General features: G+C 37.9%; 1 protein-coding gene across 2 annotated transcripts in view; it reads left to right on the top strand.

Moving 5' to 3' along the window:
• NTN4 (netrin 4) overlaps positions 1-22,767 on the top strand; it is a 106,240-nt gene that overhangs the window by 16,667 nt on the left and 66,806 nt on the right. For both annotated transcript variants that reach the window (XM_082666265.1, XM_082666264.1), the window contains exon 3: positions 21,786-22,064. In XM_082666265.1, the coding sequence (XP_082522391.1) occupies positions 21,786-22,064 (279 nt within the window). The remainder of the gene's footprint in view (positions 1-21,785; positions 22,065-22,767) is intronic.

The raw sequence follows: 22,767 nt of genomic DNA, 5'->3' as shown, positions 1-22,767 counted from the left end.
GAACACAAACCACTTGTAAGTTAGGGACATCCTGTACTAACATTGGTTAACTGTCAATGTTTTTCAAGAGCATCAAGGGTCTACATTTTTGCTTAGTGCTTTTGGACAGCTATTTAATTAGAGAACACATCAGTCTTGGTCATTTCATAGTAGAGTGAATATAAAGAATTATATACTTTTTTTATTAAAGCAGTAGCCCAGTCATCTTCACAAACAGGCAAAAATAGACTAGAAGGAGTTAGATTTAGAGAAAAATGAACAAATCCGATGTACAAAGAACAATTCATGTCTCTTCATTCCATATTTAGTTCTACATATCTATTGTGACTCTACAAATTCTTTTAAAACTATATTATGAATGTCAAGTACAAGATAAAGAACTAAGTTTTAAAAGATATTTTTAGATGGCAAAGTTATGTTAAGAGATAAGTATGAGCTTAAAGTAAAACTTCTTATCAAAACTGAAAAAAAATGTATCCACCTACACCTTGTTGGTATTTCGGACTCCAAGGAGGAATCTCCAAGTGATCCCAGTAAGAGGTTGCTCTGTAGGGAACTCAGAGTGAGTGAGCAAAGTTCAGTTCCTGACCCTGGTCTGGATTCCCTATTTGGACTTGTCTTTATTCTTTTGTTAAGAATAGATACTCTTCGTGACTTTGTATGGTAGGTTTGTTGTTAAAATAAATGGTCTTTTAAAACAATATGCTTGAAAAAGTCTCTCTTGAAGTCCTGTTCAAGTTAGTCAGGGAGTTATAACATGTTTAAAAGATTATCAGTTTGAAATACTGTAACCAGAACAGGTGGGAAACACCTGTTTTCCAAGAACTTTATAAAATATGCACCAGGCGCACGTGGAAATTCATGGGCCAAGAGTTCAGTGATGTATTATTGCTGTTCCTTTTTAGTTCTCCTTTTTAAAAAGCCCAGTTGAGAAAGCATTTAGCTACTTCTGGACGTTCTAGCAGGTGCCGTAAGTGTAACCAGAAGGCTATGTTACTTGTGGAGCTGGCCGCTGGTACTTTCATCCTCAGAGGCCATTTTAATCTCCTGGTCAGTTTCAACCAGTCACCTTCATCCCTTCAGCTGCTTATGGAGACAGGGGGAACCAATTCTGTTCATATGTACCTACTGAATATTTAGACTGCTGTGGCCACCCCCAACTCCGCTTCGTTACGTCAGCCTTACCTGCCAGTTTGCCTGTCAGTTTAGTTGGTGTGTAACCAGAAATATTATTTTCTCATGAACTAAATAATACAATGACAGATACTATGGAAATATGCAGATAATGTTACGACATTCTATTCACATATAGAAGTGACTCTTCCCTTCCCTACCTCCCAAAATAATGACACTGGAATGGCAATCTTGCCTCCCTGTTTTACCGTGATTGTAGGTGCGTGCTCAGTAGGCTACATAAATAATATTCTCATGGCGAATTCATTTTTTTTTTTTACTTTCATACCACTGTCCCTACTCATCAACTCCATTTCTTCCCAAATAGCTGTATTGAAATACTATAGGTGTTTTAAAATCTGAATATTCCTTAGGTTACAGAAAAACCTTTGAAATGCATTTGGATTGAAAAAGAATTGGGAAAAAATGTTCAGCAGTAGAGTTTAGAATTTGTTTGACATCTTAGAGGGGGAAATGTGAGGAAAATAGTGTCATTGGTTGCTTACATATATAAATAAAACAGAGGTCATTTGCTACCTAGCCAGAGTGGTAAATGGTCTAAAAACTACATGATATGAGACACTGTAGATATTTTACCTGGAAAATGAAAGTGAAGTTGGTGGCTGCCGTTAAATGTTTGAAGGACTTGCTTGTTGAAAGTAAAATAGACTTATTTTGTGTAGCTTCAAGATCAGTATTAGAAGTTACAGAGGACAGATCTAGCTTAACACAGAGGAACTTTTTGATAATTAGAATCATCAAAAAATGAAATATGCTGCCTGATGAGGGTGTGGGATCTAATAGAGAACAGATGGGTATCAGCCATTCTAGAGGAACTTCCAGCATTGAGAAATTTGGTTAAACGGCCTTACGTGCTCTTCTGATTTAAAAAAATAATATTTGGGGCTGTTTTCTGACACCGCTTTTCACAGAGCTCGCTCAATTTTCAAGAATTCGGGAACAACTGAAATCCTACGCATGACTGATTTTTCTTATTCAGTTTTGTATCCAGAGTACCTAGCACAGTGCCTGATACAAAGTATCTCCTCAATAAATAATGGTTGAATGAATAAATGCTTCTTTGATTAAAAGGCTTAATGTCACATAGACCTGGAATTTTATCTTTAATCACAGCTCTGTCATCACTCAGAAATGACACTGCTGATAAGAGACACAATTAGGATTTATATTAGCCAAGCTTGCAATCTATCCAGGTTGGAAATGTCTTTTTCTTATCTAAAGTATAAGAAAAAAACATTTTTAGAAACTGAAATGAGATTTAATTTGTTTCTCTTTGGAGGTCGGGATTTTTGTTATGGGCGTTCATGCTCTGTAAGCTCAATGGCTTAAACATCCTGAAAATTCTGTACTTCCAGTTCTTCTCTATAAATCTCTACTCTGGAGTGGAAGGAAACATAGACTAATTTTATAGTATTTATTGTTTTCCATCTTTTTAAAAATTTTTTATTTATTTATTTTTGGCTACGTTGAGTCTTCATTGCTCTGTGCGGACTTTCTCTAGTTGTGGCGAGTGGGGGCTACTCTTCCTTGCAGTGTGCGGGCTTCTCATTGCAGTGGCTTCTCTTGTTGTGGAGCATGGGCTCTAGGCGTGCAGACTCAGTAGTTGTGGCTCGTGGGCTCTAGAGCACAGGCTCAGTAGTTGTGGTGCACGGGCTTAGTTGCTCTGCAGCATGTGGGATCTTCCCGGAGCAGGGCTTGAACCCGTGTCCCCTGGATTTGCAGGCGGATTTTTTTTTTTAATAAATTTATTTTATTTATTTATTTTTGGCTGCGTTAGGTCTTTGTTGCGTGGGCTTTCTCTAGTTGTGGCGAGTGGAGGCTACTCTTTGTTGCGGTGCACGGGCTTCTCATTGAGGTGGCTTCTCTTGTGGATCACGGGTTCTAGGCATGCGGGCTTCAGTAGTTGTGGCTCGCAGGCTCAGTAGTTGTGACGTACGGGTTTAGTTGCTCTGCAGCATGTGGGATCTTCCCAGACCAGGGCTCGAACCCGTGTTCCCTGCATTGGCAGGCGGATTCTTTTTTTTTTTTTTTTATAAATAATAATATTGTGAAAGAACTTGGCTCGTTGACGGAACATGGTGTTTTGTTTTGTTTTTTTTCAGATGTTTGGGGTAGGAGTTTAATTAATTAATTTATTTTTGCTGTGTTGGGTCTTCGTTTCTGTGTGAGGGCTTTCTCTAGTTGTGGCAAGCGGGGGCCACTCTTCATCGCGGTATGCGGGCCTCTCACTATCGCGGCCTCTCTTGTTGCGGAGCACAGGCTCCAGACGCTCAGGCTCAGTAGTTGTGGCTCACAGGCCCAGCCGCTCCGCGGCATGTGGGATCCTCCCAGACCAGGGCTCGAACCCGTGTCCCCTGCATTAGCAGGCAGATTCTCAACCACTGCGCCACCAGGGAAGTCCCTTGTTTTCTATCTCTACAAACATATAAATTAGGGATACCAGTCTTTCAGTTGAACTGATTGTACTTCATTACATGTAGGTCAAAGTAGAGAAAATAATATCTACTTTTTATCTTTTAAGCCAGTTTATTGGCTTTTATTTCTGCAAGTTTCTCCTTCTAATTAGCTTTCAGCTCTCTTCTTTAATTAATCTCTTGCAATTAATCCTTGTATGTCAGACTAGAACTTAATGGGAAAAGGTGTATGAGATTTATCTCTACTGGGAAAACTTTTCATGGTGGCGATCAACACCTATCTTCAAGGTCTCCTACAAGTGAAGGACAAAGTGGCCCTATGCTACCTATTACCATAGTAATAGCAAATATTTATCTGTGGTTTAGAGAAAGTCAGGAGGTCCCTTTGAAGTCTATTTGTTTTGTAGCCAGGATCTCCCCTCCAGGGTAACAGTGTTTAAAGTTTGATATATTTTTTAAACCTTAAGCAGTACATTTTGGTTGCTCCTGATTAAGTCTCTTGAATGAAAAGTTGAAAGCACATTCTAGTGGAGGTTTGCATTATGAAAATCCTCCAATAGGCACACAAATGTTCAATAAGAAAGCTAGTTTTAAAGTCAAACTAATTGGGACTTCCCTGGTGGCACAGTGGTTAAGAATCCTCCTGCCAATGCAGGGGACATGGGTTCGAGCCCTAGTCCAGGAAGATCCCACATGCCGTGGAGCAACTAAGCCCATGCACCACAACTACTGAACCTGCACTCTAGAACCCAAGAGCCACAACTGCTGAGCCCACATGCCACAACTACTGAAGCCCGGGTGCCTAGAGCCTGTGCTCTGCAACAAGAGAAGCCACCGCAATGAGAAGCCCATGCACTGCAATGAAGAGTAGCCCCTGCATGCCGCAACTAGAGGAAAGCCTGCGTGCAGCAACAAAGACCCAACCCAGACAGATAAATAAATAAGTAAATAAATTTATAGTAAAAAATAATAAAATAAAATAAAGTCAAGCTAATTGCCATCTGTGGTTTTCTATGGTACATAGTTAGGGAAAGTGTTTGTTTTTAACTTATACGTATATATGCATTTTTATAAGGAAGATTAATTGAGGAGATAAACAGAGGGGAATAAAAATTTTAAAGCCTTTAACATGAAAAAATGGCTGAAAATTTTTGCCACAATGGACAATTTTCCTGGCATTCAGTCTTGTTAGCGTTTAAGAGTTGTCTTACTCTTTTTTTTTTTTTTTTGAGTTGTCTTACTCTTAAAGAGGAGGATAAAAGAAAAGAACTACGTATTTATAGAAATGTAGATATAGTAGACTTAGAGAATTCTTCTGGGTGTTAACAACTGAGTGTTCATGGTTTATCTTTTTTCAATGTGGGTAGGTTTTGTAAGTAAACTGGAGATCCAAGGCTGACTCTTCTAGTGCACTTCATTTAAAGGAATATCTCAATTGCTGTGCTTCAGGAAAATTCACTTTTCCGTGTGCACAATTTTACATTCTGCATTAAAGTACCTTGATATTACAGTTAAGCAACTGAGGCATAGAAGAGGGTAAAGAGCTTTGTTCTGATCGTGTTGAATGACAGCAGGGCCAAAGTGAAACCCTAGGAACTTTTAATTCAGTAAGTGAAATAGCTACCCAGAGCTATTGTAATATCATCTACTTTGAAAAAAAAAGGGGGGGATATCTGCAACACTATGGTTTCTGCTCCTTAAGTACTGAGTACACCTCCAAATACAACAAATTATAGAAAGCAGTTTCATTTGCAAGTTTCATTTGCTCAAGGGAAAGATCTCAGGTAGAATCCTCTACCCTTTAGGGAGGAAAGGGAGATGGATAGGGAAGGAATAAGAAAGAAAGAATAATTACATTTAAGTATTCAAAGTGATCTCCTTAAAATCAGTTAGGTTTTCCCTTTTGTCTCATTTCTGACACTCAAGAAGTTGCAACATATTAAAAGTTAGCAATTTGAAATGGGATTTCTTCTTCTGCTTGTGAAGGATTAACTGCTGTAGGAATTACCTTTCCACATTAAAAAACTAGAAGACGAGGAAAAAATATGTGATACAATTATTTCAGACTGGCCAACAGGCAGCACAAGACTGATCTCTGAGAGGGGAAACAAATATGACAAGCCCTGTGACTGTCCAGCTTATTGATGGGGCATTTCTAAGGCATGGCATAGGAAGGGGAACCCAGAGTCCAGTGATCTCACTGACTTGAGGAGATCAGTGCTCAAGGAGGCCAAGGCAGCTAGAATTTGTGGGGAAGAATACTGGAAAAGAGGAAGCTGCAGAAAGAGAGAAGTCCAAAGATCTGTCCAAAGGTCCCCTCAAATCTTTGGCTGAATACTGAGCTGCTTATGTGTGAACTAAAACTCTATGAGAGGGGGAAAAGAACTGATAGAATGCAGAGGCTAGCTGAACAATTCCTAGTATTCCCAGAAGGCTGAGAATAGTTCATGTTCCTACCACCCAAAGTGGAAAGACCTCATAATTCACAGGCACTGGGAAGGGTTCTCAGAAGGGTCCTCAGATGGCCTTACTAGTGGGGTTAAATTAGCTCTAGAATAAAGACTAAACTGGATTCACCCTAACGAAAATTAAAAACAATGCTCAAAACAATTTGACCCCAAGTAAATTAACTGCAGAACAAAGTCTAACCCTACTTAGAGAAATGCATCAAAATCCAGCAACCAGCAACATAATATTTACAAATGTCTAATGATTAATCAAAATTAACAACCATGACACACTACTATATACAAAATAGGTAACTAATAAGAACCTACTGTATAGCACAGGGAACTCTTCTCAATACTCTGTAATGACCAAATGGGAAAACAATCTAAAAAAGATTGGATATATGTATGTGTATAACTGATTCACTTTGCTGTACAGCAGAAACTAACACAACACTGTAAATCAACTGTACTCCAATAAAAATAAAATAACATAAAAGATCAAAAAAAAATAACAACCATGAGAATATGACTCCTGATCAGAAGAAAAGTCAATTAATAGAAACATAATCAGAAATGACACAGCTGATAGAATGGGCAGACAAAGGCAATTAAAGCAGCTATTATAAATATGCTCCATATGTTGAAGAAAACACAAACACTGAAGATAGAAATAGAAGATATAAAAAAAGATCCAAATGGAGCTTCTAAAGATGAAAAATGCAATATCTGAAATGAAAATATACTGCAAGGGGTTAACAGCAGATTAGATAGTGCAGAAGAAAAAACTGGTGAACCCAACAACATAACAATGGAAACTATACATTAATGAAGTACATAGAGAAAAGAGAATTAAATGAAAAGAGTATTAGTGAACTGTGGGACAATATTGAGTGATCTGACTTTCATGTAGTTGGAATCTAAAAGGATAAGCAGAGGACAAAAAAAATGTTTTTTAAGGAATAACAGGCAAATCTTTTCTAAACTTGATGGAAAGTATAAATCCACAGATCTAATAAGATCAATAAACTTCAAGCAAAAGAAACATGAAGAAAACTATACCAAACAAAGCCGTCAAGGTGATTCAATGAAGAAAAGCTAGTCTTTCCAACAAACAGTGCTGGAATAATTGGATATCCACATGCAAAAAAAGAAAAAAGAAGAAGAAGAAGAAAGAAAATAAAGAACTTAGTTCTCAGCACTTAGTTCACACCATATAGAAAAATTAACTTGAAATGGACTGCATATCTAAATGTAAGAGGTAAAACGATAAAACTTCTAGGAGAAAATATTTATGACCTTGAGTTAGGCAAAAATTTCTTATCTGGGACACAAAAAGCACAAATCATAAAAGGAAAATATTTATAATTGAATTTCATAAAAATTAAAAACTTTTGCTTTTAAGACACCATTAAGAAAATGAAAAAGACAAACCTCAGACTGGAAGAAAGTATTTGCCAATCACATATCTGAATATATATTTACATATCACAACTCATAACTCAACAAGAAGAAAAACAACAAGAATAAAAATGGCAAAAGATTTGAACAGATACTTTACCAAAGAAGATGTATATCAAATAAACACATGAAAAGATGCTCAACACCATTAGTCAACAGGGAAATGCACATTAAAACCACAATGAGAGACTGTTCACGTTCACTATCAAGGCTAAAATTAAGAAGACTAACAATACCAAGTGCTGGTGAGAACGTGTAGCAACTACAATTTTCATCATACATTGCTAGGAGAAATGCAAAATAGTACAATTACCTTAGAAAACAGACTTGCAATTCCCAATAAAGTTAAACACGCTCTTATCAAACCACCTAGAAATTCCTCTAAGTACCCATGAAAAATAACTTAGGTTCTCACAATGACTTCTATGTGAATGACCTTAGCACTTTTATTCGTAATAGCCAAAATCTGTAAACAACCCAAATGTCTATCAATGGATGAATGAATAAACAAACTGCCAAAATTCTTCAATTGCTTCTTTCTTGCTTCCTTTACTTTGTCCCTTATTCTTTCTTGAAACCTTTACAAACCGTTCCTTATTCCATCTAGGCTCTCAAAAGTCTTCTGTGAGCCAGCCAACCCCTCCCCCATTTTTTTCCTCAATCTTCTTCCTTGCCTCCTGAATTGAATTTGCCATTAATAACTACATTTTCTTTCTTTGCATTCTCACTTCCTTTGGCTTTTAGGAAAATGAATTTTCATTATTTTCCTACATTGCTCACTGATCCTTCTTTTGTATTATTTCTGGCTCATCTCCTTTCTTCTGGCCTCTAACTATGAGTGGCCCCTAAAACTGAGCCTTTAGTTCTTAGTTTTTGTTCTAATATTCATTTTTTTTGCCTCTCACCTATGGGTGTTCTGCCCCGCCCTTCCCCCACTGCCTCCACCATGGTTCAAGCTCTTCTCTTTGCCAGATTTATTCTCCTGCTCCAATTATTTATATCCCCTGATCACTTGCTTTAGACTTTTAATTATTCTATAACCAAACAAAATTAGTTGTGATGTAATGGTAATAACACTGAACTTGGACTCCAACAACCTGGGTTCAAGTACTAGCTCTGTCACTTACTAGGTAGGTAAGTTTGGACATGTCAACTAACACCTTCTCAGGGTTTCTATATCTGAAAAATGGAAATGAATAATAACCACACCATAGGTTCACTGTAAGGATGAAATGAGATAAATAAAGGTGAACGCAGTTTGTGACATGTAAATCCTTATCAAGCATGAGTATTGTATTTCCACAAATATGTGTTAACTCTTCTATGTGCCAAGCATTCGCTGTACACTGGTAGGCAAGCAAACAAGGCCCTCTGTACTCATGGGGCTCACCGTCTAGAGAGGAATATAAGCAATTAAAATAGACATGGTTAAGTTTTAAGTCTGAAAGAAATAACAGGTGCTTGAAGTAGCACGTTGGAAGAACATCTTGTCTAGGCGTGCAGTGGAGAGGAATGGTGAAGAAAGTGACATCTAGGATGACACCTAAAAGATAGGTAATGAGTTGGCCAAGTAAGGGGGTCAAGCAGTGGGTGACAGTGGCAAAGAGGTGTGAAAAGTATTCCAGGCAGTAGAATTTTATGGGCATAGGCTGGGAAGGGAAGGGAGAGAGACCATGGCGCTTTCTAGGAACAGAAAGTGTTCAGTATGACTGGAGTATATAAAGTTGAGTACACAGAGAGTGAGCAAGAATTGGAATTTTCACAGGCAGTGAAAGCAGAGAGATCATGCATGCAATTTCCAGCATCGGTGAGGCAAACAGAAGGTATCAGGGACCCAAGATGAAGCAGAGGGTATTCCAGACTGTAGGCTGAACATGGTTCTAGGAAACAGAAGGTAAATGCTGAGAAGTTACTCAGGTTGACATACAATCCACATCTGAAGGGCCCGTCAATGAATCCTAGCCACTGGGCTGCATTTACTGATAGGGCTCAGTCCCAAAGAAGAGAGACTGGCAAAAACAAGGCAGGTCCCTAATAAAAAGCTATTCACCAATCAATTTTATTTATAAAGAGCAGTAATTTTTCAAGGTGTTTCTATATCTGATATCTTTTTAAAAATCTTCACTGTATCCCTGTGAGCCAAACAAGAGTAGCTATCGTTACCTTTATGAAGGGTACAGTTATTCACATCCATTAATAAAATAAAGGTGGCAGGCACAGTTAGTCCCATCCATTATTAACATGACAAGTGGAAATGGGATAAATCATATATAATATTTTCCTTAATCCTCCACTTTAAATTTAACTTTAATTCAGGAATGGCTAGCTGCCAAACAAGTATAAAGTGGGATATAATGGAAAAATCATTAGACTGGAGGTCAGGAAACTGGGTACTAGTCTTAGCTCTGTCACAAGCCTATGGATTGACCTTTGGCAAATCACTTTAAGCACTCTGCGTCTCAGTTTCCACTAGTCGGACTAGATCATCAATTGCTAAGGACTCTTTTGACACTCAAATCCTATGACTCCAAGTACTGAGGGCAAAGGAAAAGCTGGGATTCCAAATGTATTGAAAAATGTTTTAAATTTTATTTTTAGCCTCAATCTTTATTTTTATTTTGGTCTTCTGTCTTGTTTCTTGTTCCTCCTTGCAGTTCTGTCGTTTCCCTTCCCCCTGAAGATATTTAAGAAGCTGCCTTTTCATCATTTTAAAACTGTAAATATGCCCTTGAAACATGCAAAGAGGCTTTTGTGTACTTACAAATCGAGGTTATTATAGTACAAATAAGTCACTTGAGTGCACTGCATTCCTCAGCTTGCTCCATTGAGAGCTTTATTAGCTTATATTGTCCTATCTTAGAAGAACTAGTTGAGTAGATAAGACTCTCCCACTTTAAAAGGTGGGCTATCTGATGAAAAAGGGTGCTTAATGCTCTAGAGTGTAAGCAAAAGGATTTTGGCACTGCCCAAAGACAGACACACTTCTCTAAGACAAGCAGGTGCTCCACTTAAAGTGGCACAGACAAGGACAAATGTTCTAAAATTAAACCAACCAGCTGCTCCGCCACAGATGCCCACCTGTTAATTATGCTATCTTTTCCTTGTCCAGCCTTCTCTCTCCATGAAACCGGAACTCTCCACTCACGGCAACCCTTAAAAAGCCTGAAACTTCACATACTTTCCCAAAGGTTACCTACCCAGGAAAGCAGAAAGCTGGTTTCAGAAACATATTAGGGTACATGTACTCAAAGAATCTGTGCTCTTTGAGCTTTTCGTCTCAAATTCCTAAAACCTCAACTTAAATGGTGCCAGCAACTAACTTCAGAAGTCAAGTGACATAAAGCCATCCTTGTTTGCGTGGTGACAGTATAAAACTAGAGTGTGTGGATCGCACTAAATTTTAGGAACTTTTTAAGTATGGGAATTTGCACTTTAGAGATAGCTTGATAAACAGCAGAAATGAAGACAAATATATCAGTTTCTGTGTTTAGGTCTTAGGTGTGTCATCAACCTAACAATATACAGAACAGTTGTCAATGTGTAGTAGTTATGAGATTCAAATGAATTTATCAGATGCTATTTGTAAACAACTAGTAAACAACCACATAAAACAAATGATGGCTTTATAATGTAATTGGAAATATTTCTTTTTTTTCTTTTTCCATTGAAAAAGAGGTAAATATATTTTTATATTTAACATAATTTTTAAGAGAGAATAAAACATATATATATATATATTTCCAAAAGAAACACTGGAAGGAAAACTAAGAACAAATAAAAGGCACTGCCTTCAGAGGAGGGAGAGGACATCAATAATATGAAACTTTTCTAGATAGACTCTATATTATAGTTTTGCCTATGGAAGCAAAAATGTTTTACATATTTTAAAAAAATGAAATCAAGAAGAAAAAAGGCATCTGTAAAGGAAATATTTCTTAATACAGATGTTACTCTAACCAGGCTTAAGCAGAGTAGGGAAGAAGTGTGATTATTTTTCTAATATAGAGTTAGTTATTACTGTAGATTATATTAGGCAAAAGTACCAGGGATTCCTCTCTAAATGGGTTGTCATCCTGGCAGTTGGTGTAAATTTATTACTGAAAATACATTATTCAAATTTGGCACTCAAAAAGTATTTTCATATTGACTAATAGTAAATCCATTTTTTTCAATAAAGTAAAATTTTTAAGTAAAACTTTTAAGTGGTATAAGATTACCAAACAACTAAGATACCTTTAAGATGATAAAGTTTCTTGTGAAGTACTATGTGCCTAGTATATTCTCTTATGAATAAAATTCACATTATATAAATAAAATTTTATTACATTTATATTATTATTATTTTGGGGGGTGGCCACACCATGCAGCGTGTGGGATCTTAGTTCCCTGACCAGAGATCAAACTCGTGCCCTCTGCAGTGGAAGCGCAGATTCCTAACCACCAGACCGCAAGGGAATTCCCATATTATTATTCTTGTATCAGAAAATAAAAATAAATCTGTCTTAACATGATTCTATATTGACTCAGTCTTTCAATATGTATTGTTGAGAATCTATCAGACAGTAGTACATGGGAATACAAAGATGCATCACAGCATAGCATAAACATAAAAATATAAAGTAGAAGATTATAATAAGTATCATAAATTATAAAGAAAGTTATAGTGAAGGTTTACCTGTCTATTAAAATATACAAATTACCAAAATTGAATTATCGAATAAACTTATAAAGTTTAAATGCTTATGTTTTCAATTATTTTTCCTATTTCTTAGTTTGATAAGCCCCATAAGAAAACTCATTTGTTCTTCAAGCCTTTTTAACTGCAGAATGGAACCACACTTCTAGCTTTATTATGAAAATTTCAATATGTCATTTCTATGATATTTTTATACAAAAATAAGGGCTTAGTCCAATTACAGTTTTATAAATTGTATTTTATACAATTAAGCTCTCTTGGTTCTTTAGACTTCAGCTCTCAGCCAAGATGCAATAACAAGAACCAGACTAACCCTACTGCCTGAAACAACTTGGAAAAAAAAAAATGGACAAAATATATATGAACCATGTTTTCAGGTGCTGCACATCAGGCAGCAGAGGACAGTGATCCCTGGGAGAGCAAAAGCAAATGAGGTGAACCCTATGATTGCCCCAGCTTATTGCCTGGAGTTTCCAGGCTGGAGTACAGGGAGGAGGAACCTAGGAGGAGCCTAATGGATTTCCTGAATTAAAGAGCTGAGAGTCTGGGAAGGCCAAGGTGGCTACAGTTTTCAGGGCAGAGTACCAGAGAAGAAACAGCTGCACTGGAAGAGGCTTCCAGAGATCTACAGATGGTCCCCCTCAAGTCTGCAACTGAGTACTGATCAACACATGTGTTTAAGAAAACTACCTGAGGCCAGAGAAAGAACCACCCTAAAGGACAGAGGGAGAAAATCCTCAGAGGTTATATAGGACCAGGACTAGTCAGCCAGAATGGAAAACCTTATAATTCAACCTTGTGATGCATCAGTAGAGTAATTAGAAGGGTACTGCCTGAGTAAAAGTACAGAGCCAGCCCAATACTAATGAATCCATCGGCCCCACCTAACAAAACTTAAAAGCAAGCCTCAAAAGGAGCAAGCTATTTCCAAGTAACTGCACCCCAGAAAAGAACTCAAGAATACAAAAATATCCCAGCAATCAACAAGGTAAAATTCACAGGCTTCCCTGGTGGCCTGGGTTTGATGATCCCTGGTCAGGGAACTAAGATTCCACAAGCTGCGTGGCACAGACAAAAAAAAAAAAAAACATGGAATGGGATTAGTAGGTTAGCCACTACAGAAGCGAAGATTTGTGAAGTTCAATATAGAGCAATAGAAATATGATCCAATATGAAACACAGGGAGAAAAAAATGCAGAAAAATAAATAAATAAATCAGCAATTTAAATAAATCAGTGAACTGTGGAACACCTTCAAGCAATCTAATATATGTGTAGTTGGAGTCCATGAAGGAGAGAAGAGAGAGGAGGGGAACAGAAAATTTAAGAAATAATGGCTGAAATTTTTCTAAATTTGACTGTAACTATAAATCCACAGATCCAAGAAGTACAACAAAGCTTAAACACATGAAACAGGAAGAAAAATACCCCAAGGCACATCATAATCAAATAGTTTAACAACCAATAGTAAAGAGAAAACCTTGAGGCAGCAAGAGGGGGGAAAAATAACACATTATGTACAAAAGAACAAATACAAGAATGGCAGCTTTTGTACAAAAACAATGCAAGCCAAAAGACGGTGGGGCAGAATCCTGAAAGCAAAAAAAATTGTTAACCTAGACTTCTATACCTGGCAAAAATAGCTTTCATAAATGAAGAAGAAGGGACTTCCCTGGTGGCACAGTGGTTGAGAATCTGCCTGCCAATGCAGGGGACACGAGTTCGAGTCCTGGTCTGGGAAGATCCCACATGCCATGGAGCAACTAAGGCCATGCGCCACAACTACTGAGCCCACACGCCGCCACTACTGAAGCCCGTACGCCTAGAGCCTGTGCTCCGCAACATGAGAAGCCACTGCAATGAGAAGCCCGTGCACTGCAACAAAGAGTAGCCCCCGCTCAGCGCGACTAGAGAAAGCCTGTGCGCAGCAGCAACAAAGACCCAATGCAGCCAAAAATAAATAAATACATAAATATTTTTTAAATGAAGAAATAAAGAATTTTTCAGGCATAAAAAGCAAAAAAACAAAAACAAAAACAAAAAACCAGCAGAGCTGCACTATGGGAAATGTTAAAAAAAAAGTCCTTTAGGCAGAAGAAAAATGATACCAGATGGATATCTAGATCTGTGCAAAGGCATGAAGATCATCAAAAAGGGAAAATAGGTGGCTATATGTAAAATAATTGTTTTCTTATTTTTAAAATCTCTTTAAAAGATAATTGACTTTTTAGAGAAAAAATATTAACAATGTGTTATGGACTTTATAATATATATAGAAGTCAAATGCATGAAAACCACACAGATTAAGGGGAGGAAATGGGAGTACACTGCTGTAAGTGTCTTAAAGTATATGTGAAGTGATAAACATTAGTTAAAGATAGACTGTGCTAAGTTAAAGATGTATACTATAAACCCTAAAGCAATCACTATTTTTTCTAAAAGAGTTATGACTAATAAACAAAAACAGAAGTAAAAAGGACCCTAAATGTTCAATCCAACAGAAGAGAGAAAAAGAAGGGGACAGAATATAAAGCAAAAAGCAAGATGGTAGATTAAACACAGCCATATCAACAATCACATTAAATTTAAAAGGTCTAAACACTCCAATTAAAGGCAGAGATTATCAAATTGAATAAAAAATTTTAAAAGACACAATTATGATGCTTATAAGAAATCCACTTTAAATATTAAGACATAAGTAAGTTAAAAGGAGAAGAATGGGAAAAGATATACCATGCTAACACTAATCAAAAGCTTTTGATAGTGGCTATATTATTATCAGACAAAGTAGATTTCAGATAAGAGAATATTACCAGGGATAAAGAGGGACATTTCAGGGCTTCCCTGGTGGCGCAGTGGTTGAGAGTCCGCCTGCCGATGCAGGGGACGCGGGTTCGTGCCCCGGTCCGGGAAGATCCCACATGCCGCGGAGCAGCTGGGCCCGTGAGCCATGGCCGCTGAGCCTGCGCGTCCGGAGCCTGTGCTCCGCAACGGGAGAGGCCACAACAGTGAGAGGCCCACATACCGCAAAAAAAAAAAAAAGAGGGACATTTCATACTGATCAAGAGCCAATTAATCAAGAGAATATAACAACCTTACATGTTTATGCACCTAATAACAAGGCTTCAAATTGCATGAAGCAAGAACTGCAAGAAGGAATAGATAAATTGATAATTATAGTTGGAGATTTCAACAACTTTCTCTCTGAAATTGACAGAACAAGTAGAGAAAATCAGTGAGGATATAGATGATTTGAATAACACTGTCAACCAGCTTGATCTGATTAACATTTATATAACACTTCACCAGCAACAGTAGTATATACAATCTTTTCAAGGGCACGGGAGCATTTATCAAGATAGACCATATTCTGGGCCATAAAACAAGTACCAATAGATGTAAGAGGATTCAAATCATACAAAGTATATTCCCTGACCACAAAGGAATTACTTAGAAATCAATAATAGGAAGGTATCTGGGAAATCCCCAAATATTTGGAAGTTAAATAACATATTTTTGGATAACCCATGGGTCAAAGAAGACATCAAAAGGAAAATTAGAAAGCATTTGAACTGAATTAAAAATGAAAACACAACATAGAAAAATTTATGAGCTGCAGCTAAAGAAGCACTTAGGGGAAAAGACGGTCTCAAATCAATGATCTACAGTTCCATTTTCAGAAACTAGTAAAAGAAAAGAAAATTAAACCCAAAGGAAGCAGAAGAAAGTAATAAAGATAAAAGCAAAAATGAAATAGAAAAATAGAGAAAATCACTGAAACCAAAAGCTGCTCTTTTGAGAATATGAAGATGTCTAGGGTTTCAAAAACCATTAAATAACAGTTGCAGTTATGATCCTGAAGCTTCTATTTTTGGTAACTAAGAAAACTAGACCAGAAACCATGGGAAATATCTAGTATTTGTATGTGTTTGGGTGCTTGCTCATGCCTGCCTGATTTGTTTTCTGAAGAACGTGAAAGATCTTGTGTGCTACTGAAGAGAAAGAATCCATAAAGCCGTTTGAAATGTATTACCTATTTTTACATAGGTATTTATGCAAATGTGTGTGTTCACATGCTCCTCATCAAGAGTGCAGAACTGGTGGTAAGACCATCTTGCTTTCTTTATTTTTCTAAACCCTATTCCCTATTTGGCTTCTCCTTTTAAAAATGCTATTTAGAGAAATCATTCATTCATTTATTCGTTCAACATAATTATGAAATGCTACAATATGCCAAAGACTGTGGGACATGCTGGGGGACACAGCTGTTAACCAGACAAACAAGGTGCCTGCCCACTGAGCAGAGTCTAATGTGAGATACAGACAAGTAAATAGGCAATAACAATGTACTAGTGTAAAAATGCTGTCATGGAAAGAGCAAGTGCCAGAGGAGTCCGTGGGATGGTAATGAACTTGGACCTGAAATATTCCTCAAGCTAGCAGCTGAAAAGTTTTTTTTTAATGTGATAACTAAGTTTCTCAAATTATTATGATTCAACACAGGCAATAAAATTTTAGGTACAAAGCAATATGTCAGGTATGAGTTCAATACTGAAAGAATTCCTTGATTATTACGTACCAAATACTTCCTCTACTTCTTATTCTGTTCACACTGTGTTAATACTCTGTTGAAATTTCTATCTCAGAGTATAAATAACACATAAAGAATACAATTTTTACTAACTTTCAGTATTATTGAGAGTTTTTTGTAAGTATTCTAGAAAAGAAAGAACATATAGGTGATTCTAACCTGTTCAGAACTTCTTAAAGATCTCTTTGTTTTAGTGGGGCATAAGAAGTGGCAGAACCTAAGCCAAGATTCCAGATCCTTAGGCAAAGTTTGAGGGATTCCAGGATTAGAGAAGTGAGGCAAGACCAGAGAAATGTGAAGATTCCAAAGATTATGTAGGAAAGGGTCCATGATTCATTCAAGAAACTCAGATAGCTTTTAAAACTATGCATTCCGGGGCTTCCCTGGTGGCACAGTGGTTGAGAATCTGCCTGCCAATGCAGGGGACACGGGTTCGAGCCCTGGTCTGGGAAGATCCCACATGCCACGGAGCAGCTAGGCCCGTGAGCCACAACTACTGAGCCTGTGCGTCTGGAGCCTGTGCTCCGCAACAAGAGAGGCCGCGATAGTGAGGGGCCCGCGCACCGTGATGAAGAGTGGCTCCTGCTTGCCGCAACTAGAGAAAGCCCTCACACAGAAACGAAGACCCAACACAGCCAAAAAATAAATTAATCAATTAATTTTTTTAAAAAAATTTAAAAAAAAAACAACTATGCATTCCTTTAACTCTTGATTTTCTCATTTGAAAATGTGTCAGGATATTATTATAAACTTCCATATTCTAGCTACAAGACTGTACATTGTAATGTTATACTGAAAAGTTGGAAACAGCTTAGATGACTAACAGTAGCAGTCTGGCTGAATAAACTATGTCATATCCACACAATGGAATTCTAACCAGGTTTTAAATTATGTAGCAGTGTTTCTCAAAATTTATTGTGCATCAGAATCACTTGGAAGGCTTGTTGAAGCACAGATTTCTGGGCCCCATCTCCAGAATTTTTGATTTGTCAATCTGGTGTAGGGCCCAAGAATTTACATATCTAACAAGTTTCCAGGTTGATACTGATGATATTAGTCTGGGGGCCACACTTTGAGAACTACTGATGTATGTAGAGTTATTTTTAACGATTTGGAAGAATATTCACAAAGTGTTGCTAAGTTGAAACAAAGTTGTTTACATTATATTCTGTATTTATACATATAGAAGTTTAGATGGAAAAATATTATCAAGCTGGTATCCCTGGTTGCCTTTAGGATGGATTGAATTGTAGTTTTTTAATGTCTTCTACATTTTGAGTGACAGATTTTTCTGTAATGAGCATAGTATTAATCACTAAAACATAATCAAATTTCTTAGTTAAAAAAATAAGATCATGAAATCCTGGCCAATGGCACTAACTAGCTGGAAACATCAAAGTGGGCTTGATCCTAATCCTCCTCTGGCTTTTTAACTATGTCTTGTTAGGAGTGCATCTTCAGAGGCAATCACAGGCAGAGGAACAGTGATGGGCCCATAGGTACATCCAGTTCCTGATGGGGACAAAAACAGAAGAGGCTGATATTATATGGAGGGCTTCTACACTTTTTCTTCCTTCATTTGAGTAGTGCCATACAGGCTTCTTCTGGGGATATTTGAAGAAAAACTGGGTGGGACCCAAAAGGCGACCTGCCAGAAGTTTGAAGCATCTGGATTGGCACACTCTTTGTTTCCTGACACAGGGTAGATCCATTTCCCAGGGTATCAGATTAAGGCGTCTCCTTTCTGGAAAAAAGATTTCATGGTTTAAATTCCCATCCACTTTTGTGTCTGTGGCACTCCGCTGTCTCCTTTCCAGCACGCAGCCTCAGGGGTCATGATGTCCGTTCCCTGCTGATATCAGCGTGCCAACTGTGGTGTCATGCACACCAAGCACAGAGCCGCCATTCAGCTTCCACAGTCTGGGTCCAGGAAGCAAAAGAGCTTCTAAGTTCCTACAAACCTTGACAGATCTTCCTGTAGTCCTGCATGTGCTGAACAATTCTCACGGGGAGGGAGACAGAGGGAACTAGGGTAAATGTCAAGGGTAAGTATGTGCCAGGAGCAGAGACAGCAAACAGTTGCCACCAATGTTCAGGAAAAGGATGGGTGGGTGACAGTGTAGCATGCAATAGACTTTTCAGTGGAATACTTATTTAGTTAGCACTGGTTACCTTTTTCCATGTCCTTGCACCACTGTGCTTGATAAATTGGGAGGCAGCCACATCACTGATCTTATTTAGAGCAAGAGTTCTTCACAAATGTCTAACATAATGCCAGTGTTTGGGAGTCATATGGAAAATAAACTCCATGTAAAGCTCACAATGGATTCAATGCTTTTTAAAATTTTTTTTTAATGATTCAAAATGTGAAATCATGTTCTGATTTAGGCTGTTGTTAAAAGAAAAAGACATTAATTCTATATTGACTTTCAAATAGGCGACATATTGTTTATTGGAAAATTTTATTCCATACTATGTTGCTTTCTACCACTTTCCATGTGAATAAATGGTGCAGAATATTGTTTAAGATAAACCTTTTTAAGTTTTGCAAGTTCAAAATTAGCTACATATGCAGATACTGGTTAGTAATTCATTATTGGTAACTATTGCTTTAATACAACTTCTCACCTGTCCCCTTCTGGTGCTATGACATGAATTCAGTGTGTCAATCTGTTTAGGACCCTGTAAAAGGAAGTTATTTGAAATTCTCACCTATTATTTGAGTGCCAAGAACAATTTTATAGTTAATCAATTCATTTACCAAAAATTTATTGAGTAGCTATTCTGTGCCAGGCACTGTCCTGGGATACACTAGTGACTCCGCTCAAGAAGTTTACATTCTAGGGACTTCCCTAGTGGTGCAGTGGTTAAAACTGTGCTTCCATTGCAGGGGGCACCGGTTCTATCCGTGGTCTGGGAACTAAGATTCTGCATGCCACGTGGCCCCCCCCAAAAAAAAATCAAGTTTACATTCTAGACGGGGAAGACAGTAAAACATTAAGCAACTACAACTAAAATGTGCAGGTGGTAATAGCACTAAGAAAAAAAAATAAAGCAGGGCCATTATAAGGACTTTGTATTTTATTCTGAGAGACATGGTAGGTCTTTAGGTGCGTGTAGATCTAAGCAAGGACATGGTCCAATTTCTGTTAATAGAGAATCACTCTGGCTGCTGGATGGAGAATTGGCTATAGGAGGCCTAGTGCTGATTATCACCTTCCCTTAAGTTATATTTCATTGAGGACAGTTCTGTACCAATAGACCTGGAGATGTGATCCTACAGAGTAGATTCTTGCCTTTTCATACTTTCCGTGCAAAAGCAATTTATAAAATGAAATTTTTCTATCCAAAGTATTCCTTAAAGAAAAAAAATTTTTTTCTGGAAAGTTACTTTTAGGTACATTCTCTCTAAATGGGAGTTTATCCAAAGCTTACTTTTTAATAATTACTTTACTTTCATACTACAGTCAGCCCTCTGTATCCACAGGCTCCACATCTGCAGATATGGAGGGCCAACTAAGGGACTTGAGCATTCGCAAAAGTTGGTATCCAGGGGGGCCTGGAACCGATCCCCCACAGATACCAAGGGACGACCGTTATGTGGTTATCAAAATATTTCTGTTTTTTTGTAAATAGGGTTTTTTTGACATATTTTTAAAAAGTCAAGAGATGCTTAAGAATTTTTCAGAGGAGCTTTGTATTTCTTACTATATAAATCAACAAGATTGATTGAGGTGTTTTTTTTTAACTGCATAATGAGTTGTAACAGTGTTGCCCTCCTTATAATAATGCTTCATGTTACATTATATTTATATTCATTGGTTTCCATGGGCAGTGATTTCCCTTTCCACTAACCTCTACTCCTCCAAGGTAACAGGTCCACTAGAGAATTTGCACCACCCCACCCCAAGGCCCATTTTATTGCCCCTGTATAATGTATAGACTCACAGACATGTCCAAAGTCTGTCCCTTCTGAGCCTTCCTCCCTCTGGTTTCCTCCTCATAACTAAAGCCTTAAGTTGCCTGTAGAGTCTGTCTATAACCTGCACAATAAAAAGTCTCATTACTTTGTTACACCTTGCATTTAACCAAAAGTGCTGTTAACTAACTTGATCAGGTACATTACTCACTGCCTTGGATTCAAGTGACTTCTGACTAATTTTAGAAATCAAATCCACCCTCAAAGGGTTGTATATTTACTTCCAGTAAAAATATTCCAAATATATGCCACAAGTTGCAAGGCAGATCCAGAAAAGGAGAATCAAAAATACTCATAGCGAAAGTGGTCCCAATTAATAACTGATGAGTCTTTGAAAGGGTCATTCCTCATTTAGAAATATAAGTGCCTGCATCTTTATTTTGCAGTCACTTCCTAACTGGTCTTCCTGCTTCTATCCTTTACCCTTTATAATCCATTCTCCTCGCAGAAGCAAGAGAGAGTTACCTTTTTTAAAAATGCAAATCAGATCACATCACTTCTCTGCCTATTACCTTCCAGTGGCTTCCCACTACAGTTAGGATAACTCCACCACGGCCTATAAAGGGCTCTCTATTCATGATCTGTCATACGTGGCCTCTGTCCTCCTCTCCACTGCCCCCTTGTCCCCTGAACTCTAGTCACACTGGTCTTGTTCTTCCTTGGATAAGCCAAGCTTGATTCCACTTCAAGGCCTTCAAACTGGCTGTTCCTTCTGCCCAGAATGCTCTTCCCCCAAGATCTCTGTATGGCTGCCTTCAACCCAAGAGTCAGATTTCTGCTGATTACTCAATTTATACTTCTTCTGCATCCCAACAGGCAGCACATCTGTTCCTTAGAATAACAGGGCAGCTCTTCCCCAGGGGTGATCAAGGTCTGAAAACCTCTTGTTATCTTATCACTTGCAGATAATAAAAGGTATAAATCAAAACAGAACTACACGGGGCAAATAGTTCAGGGTTTGCACACAGTCCTATATATGCACAGCATTTTCTTTTTCTTTACAGGTTATTTTCAGAGCTTTGTCACCACCGTATGATGTGGAGAACCCTTACAGTGCCAAAGTGCAGGAGCAGCTAAAGATCACCAACCTCCGTGTGCAGCTGCTAAAACGACAGTCTTGTCCCTGTCAGAGAAACAACCTGAATGCAAAGCCTCAACATTTTACGCACTATGCAATCTATGATTTCATTGTCAAGGGCAGCTGCTTCTGTAATGGCCACGCTGATCAGTGTATACCTGTTGATGGCTTCAGACCTGTCAAGGCCCCTGGAGCATTCCACGTGGTATGTAAAACAAGTCCTCACTTACGAAAAAAAATCATTTGGTAGTCTAAGTTCCCTTAGAGTGCGTCTGTGCTTACATGGTTCTTCTTCTTTCTTCCTCTGCTGATTCACTCCTCTGACTCCATGCCCATCCTATAAAGTGCCTATTAACTTGTTTTTTAATCTTCCATTTTAGAATTATAAATAGTCAAGTATGATAACCATATTCCTTGGAAAACATCCATGCCAGTTTTTAGTACCATGACTTCCAGATATAAAGTGTAAGGCGAGCAGTAGAAGAGGTTGGCATAATCATATTTGTGGCATTATCACATGGAAACCAGCTTTGACAGTAAATGCGTGCCATTGTTAAGGAGATTTTAGAGTGTAAAAAATAAGAACTTCAATTTAATGCCCAGCCAGTAGAATGAACAGTAATTTTCCTCTGTAAAGAGTAGCCTCTCACCCTAAGGCAGACTTAAATGCTCTCTCCTCTAGGCTCACACTTCTCATTGCGCTTTCCTCTGAACTTTTACTTGTTTGCATCTCCCAGGAGATCACGAACTTCCTGAGGACAGGGACTGTGTGATCTTCATATCCTCAGGACCAAGTGTATTACCTGAGCCAGAAGAAGGTGTTCAGTAGGTGTTTGGTTGAATGATAGCAACATAGGAATAGGGAGATGATGAAAATTACTGTCATTGTCTTCACCTCATCTTCTTCC

The sequence above is a fragment of the Grampus griseus genome (genome assembly GCF_964374135.1).
Source record: "Grampus griseus genome assembly, chromosome: 11".
Lineage (NCBI taxonomy): Eukaryota > Metazoa > Chordata > Mammalia > Artiodactyla > Delphinidae > Grampus > Grampus griseus.
Note: the sequence above shows the minus strand (reverse complement) of the source record. Positions and strands in the feature narration are given on the sequence as shown.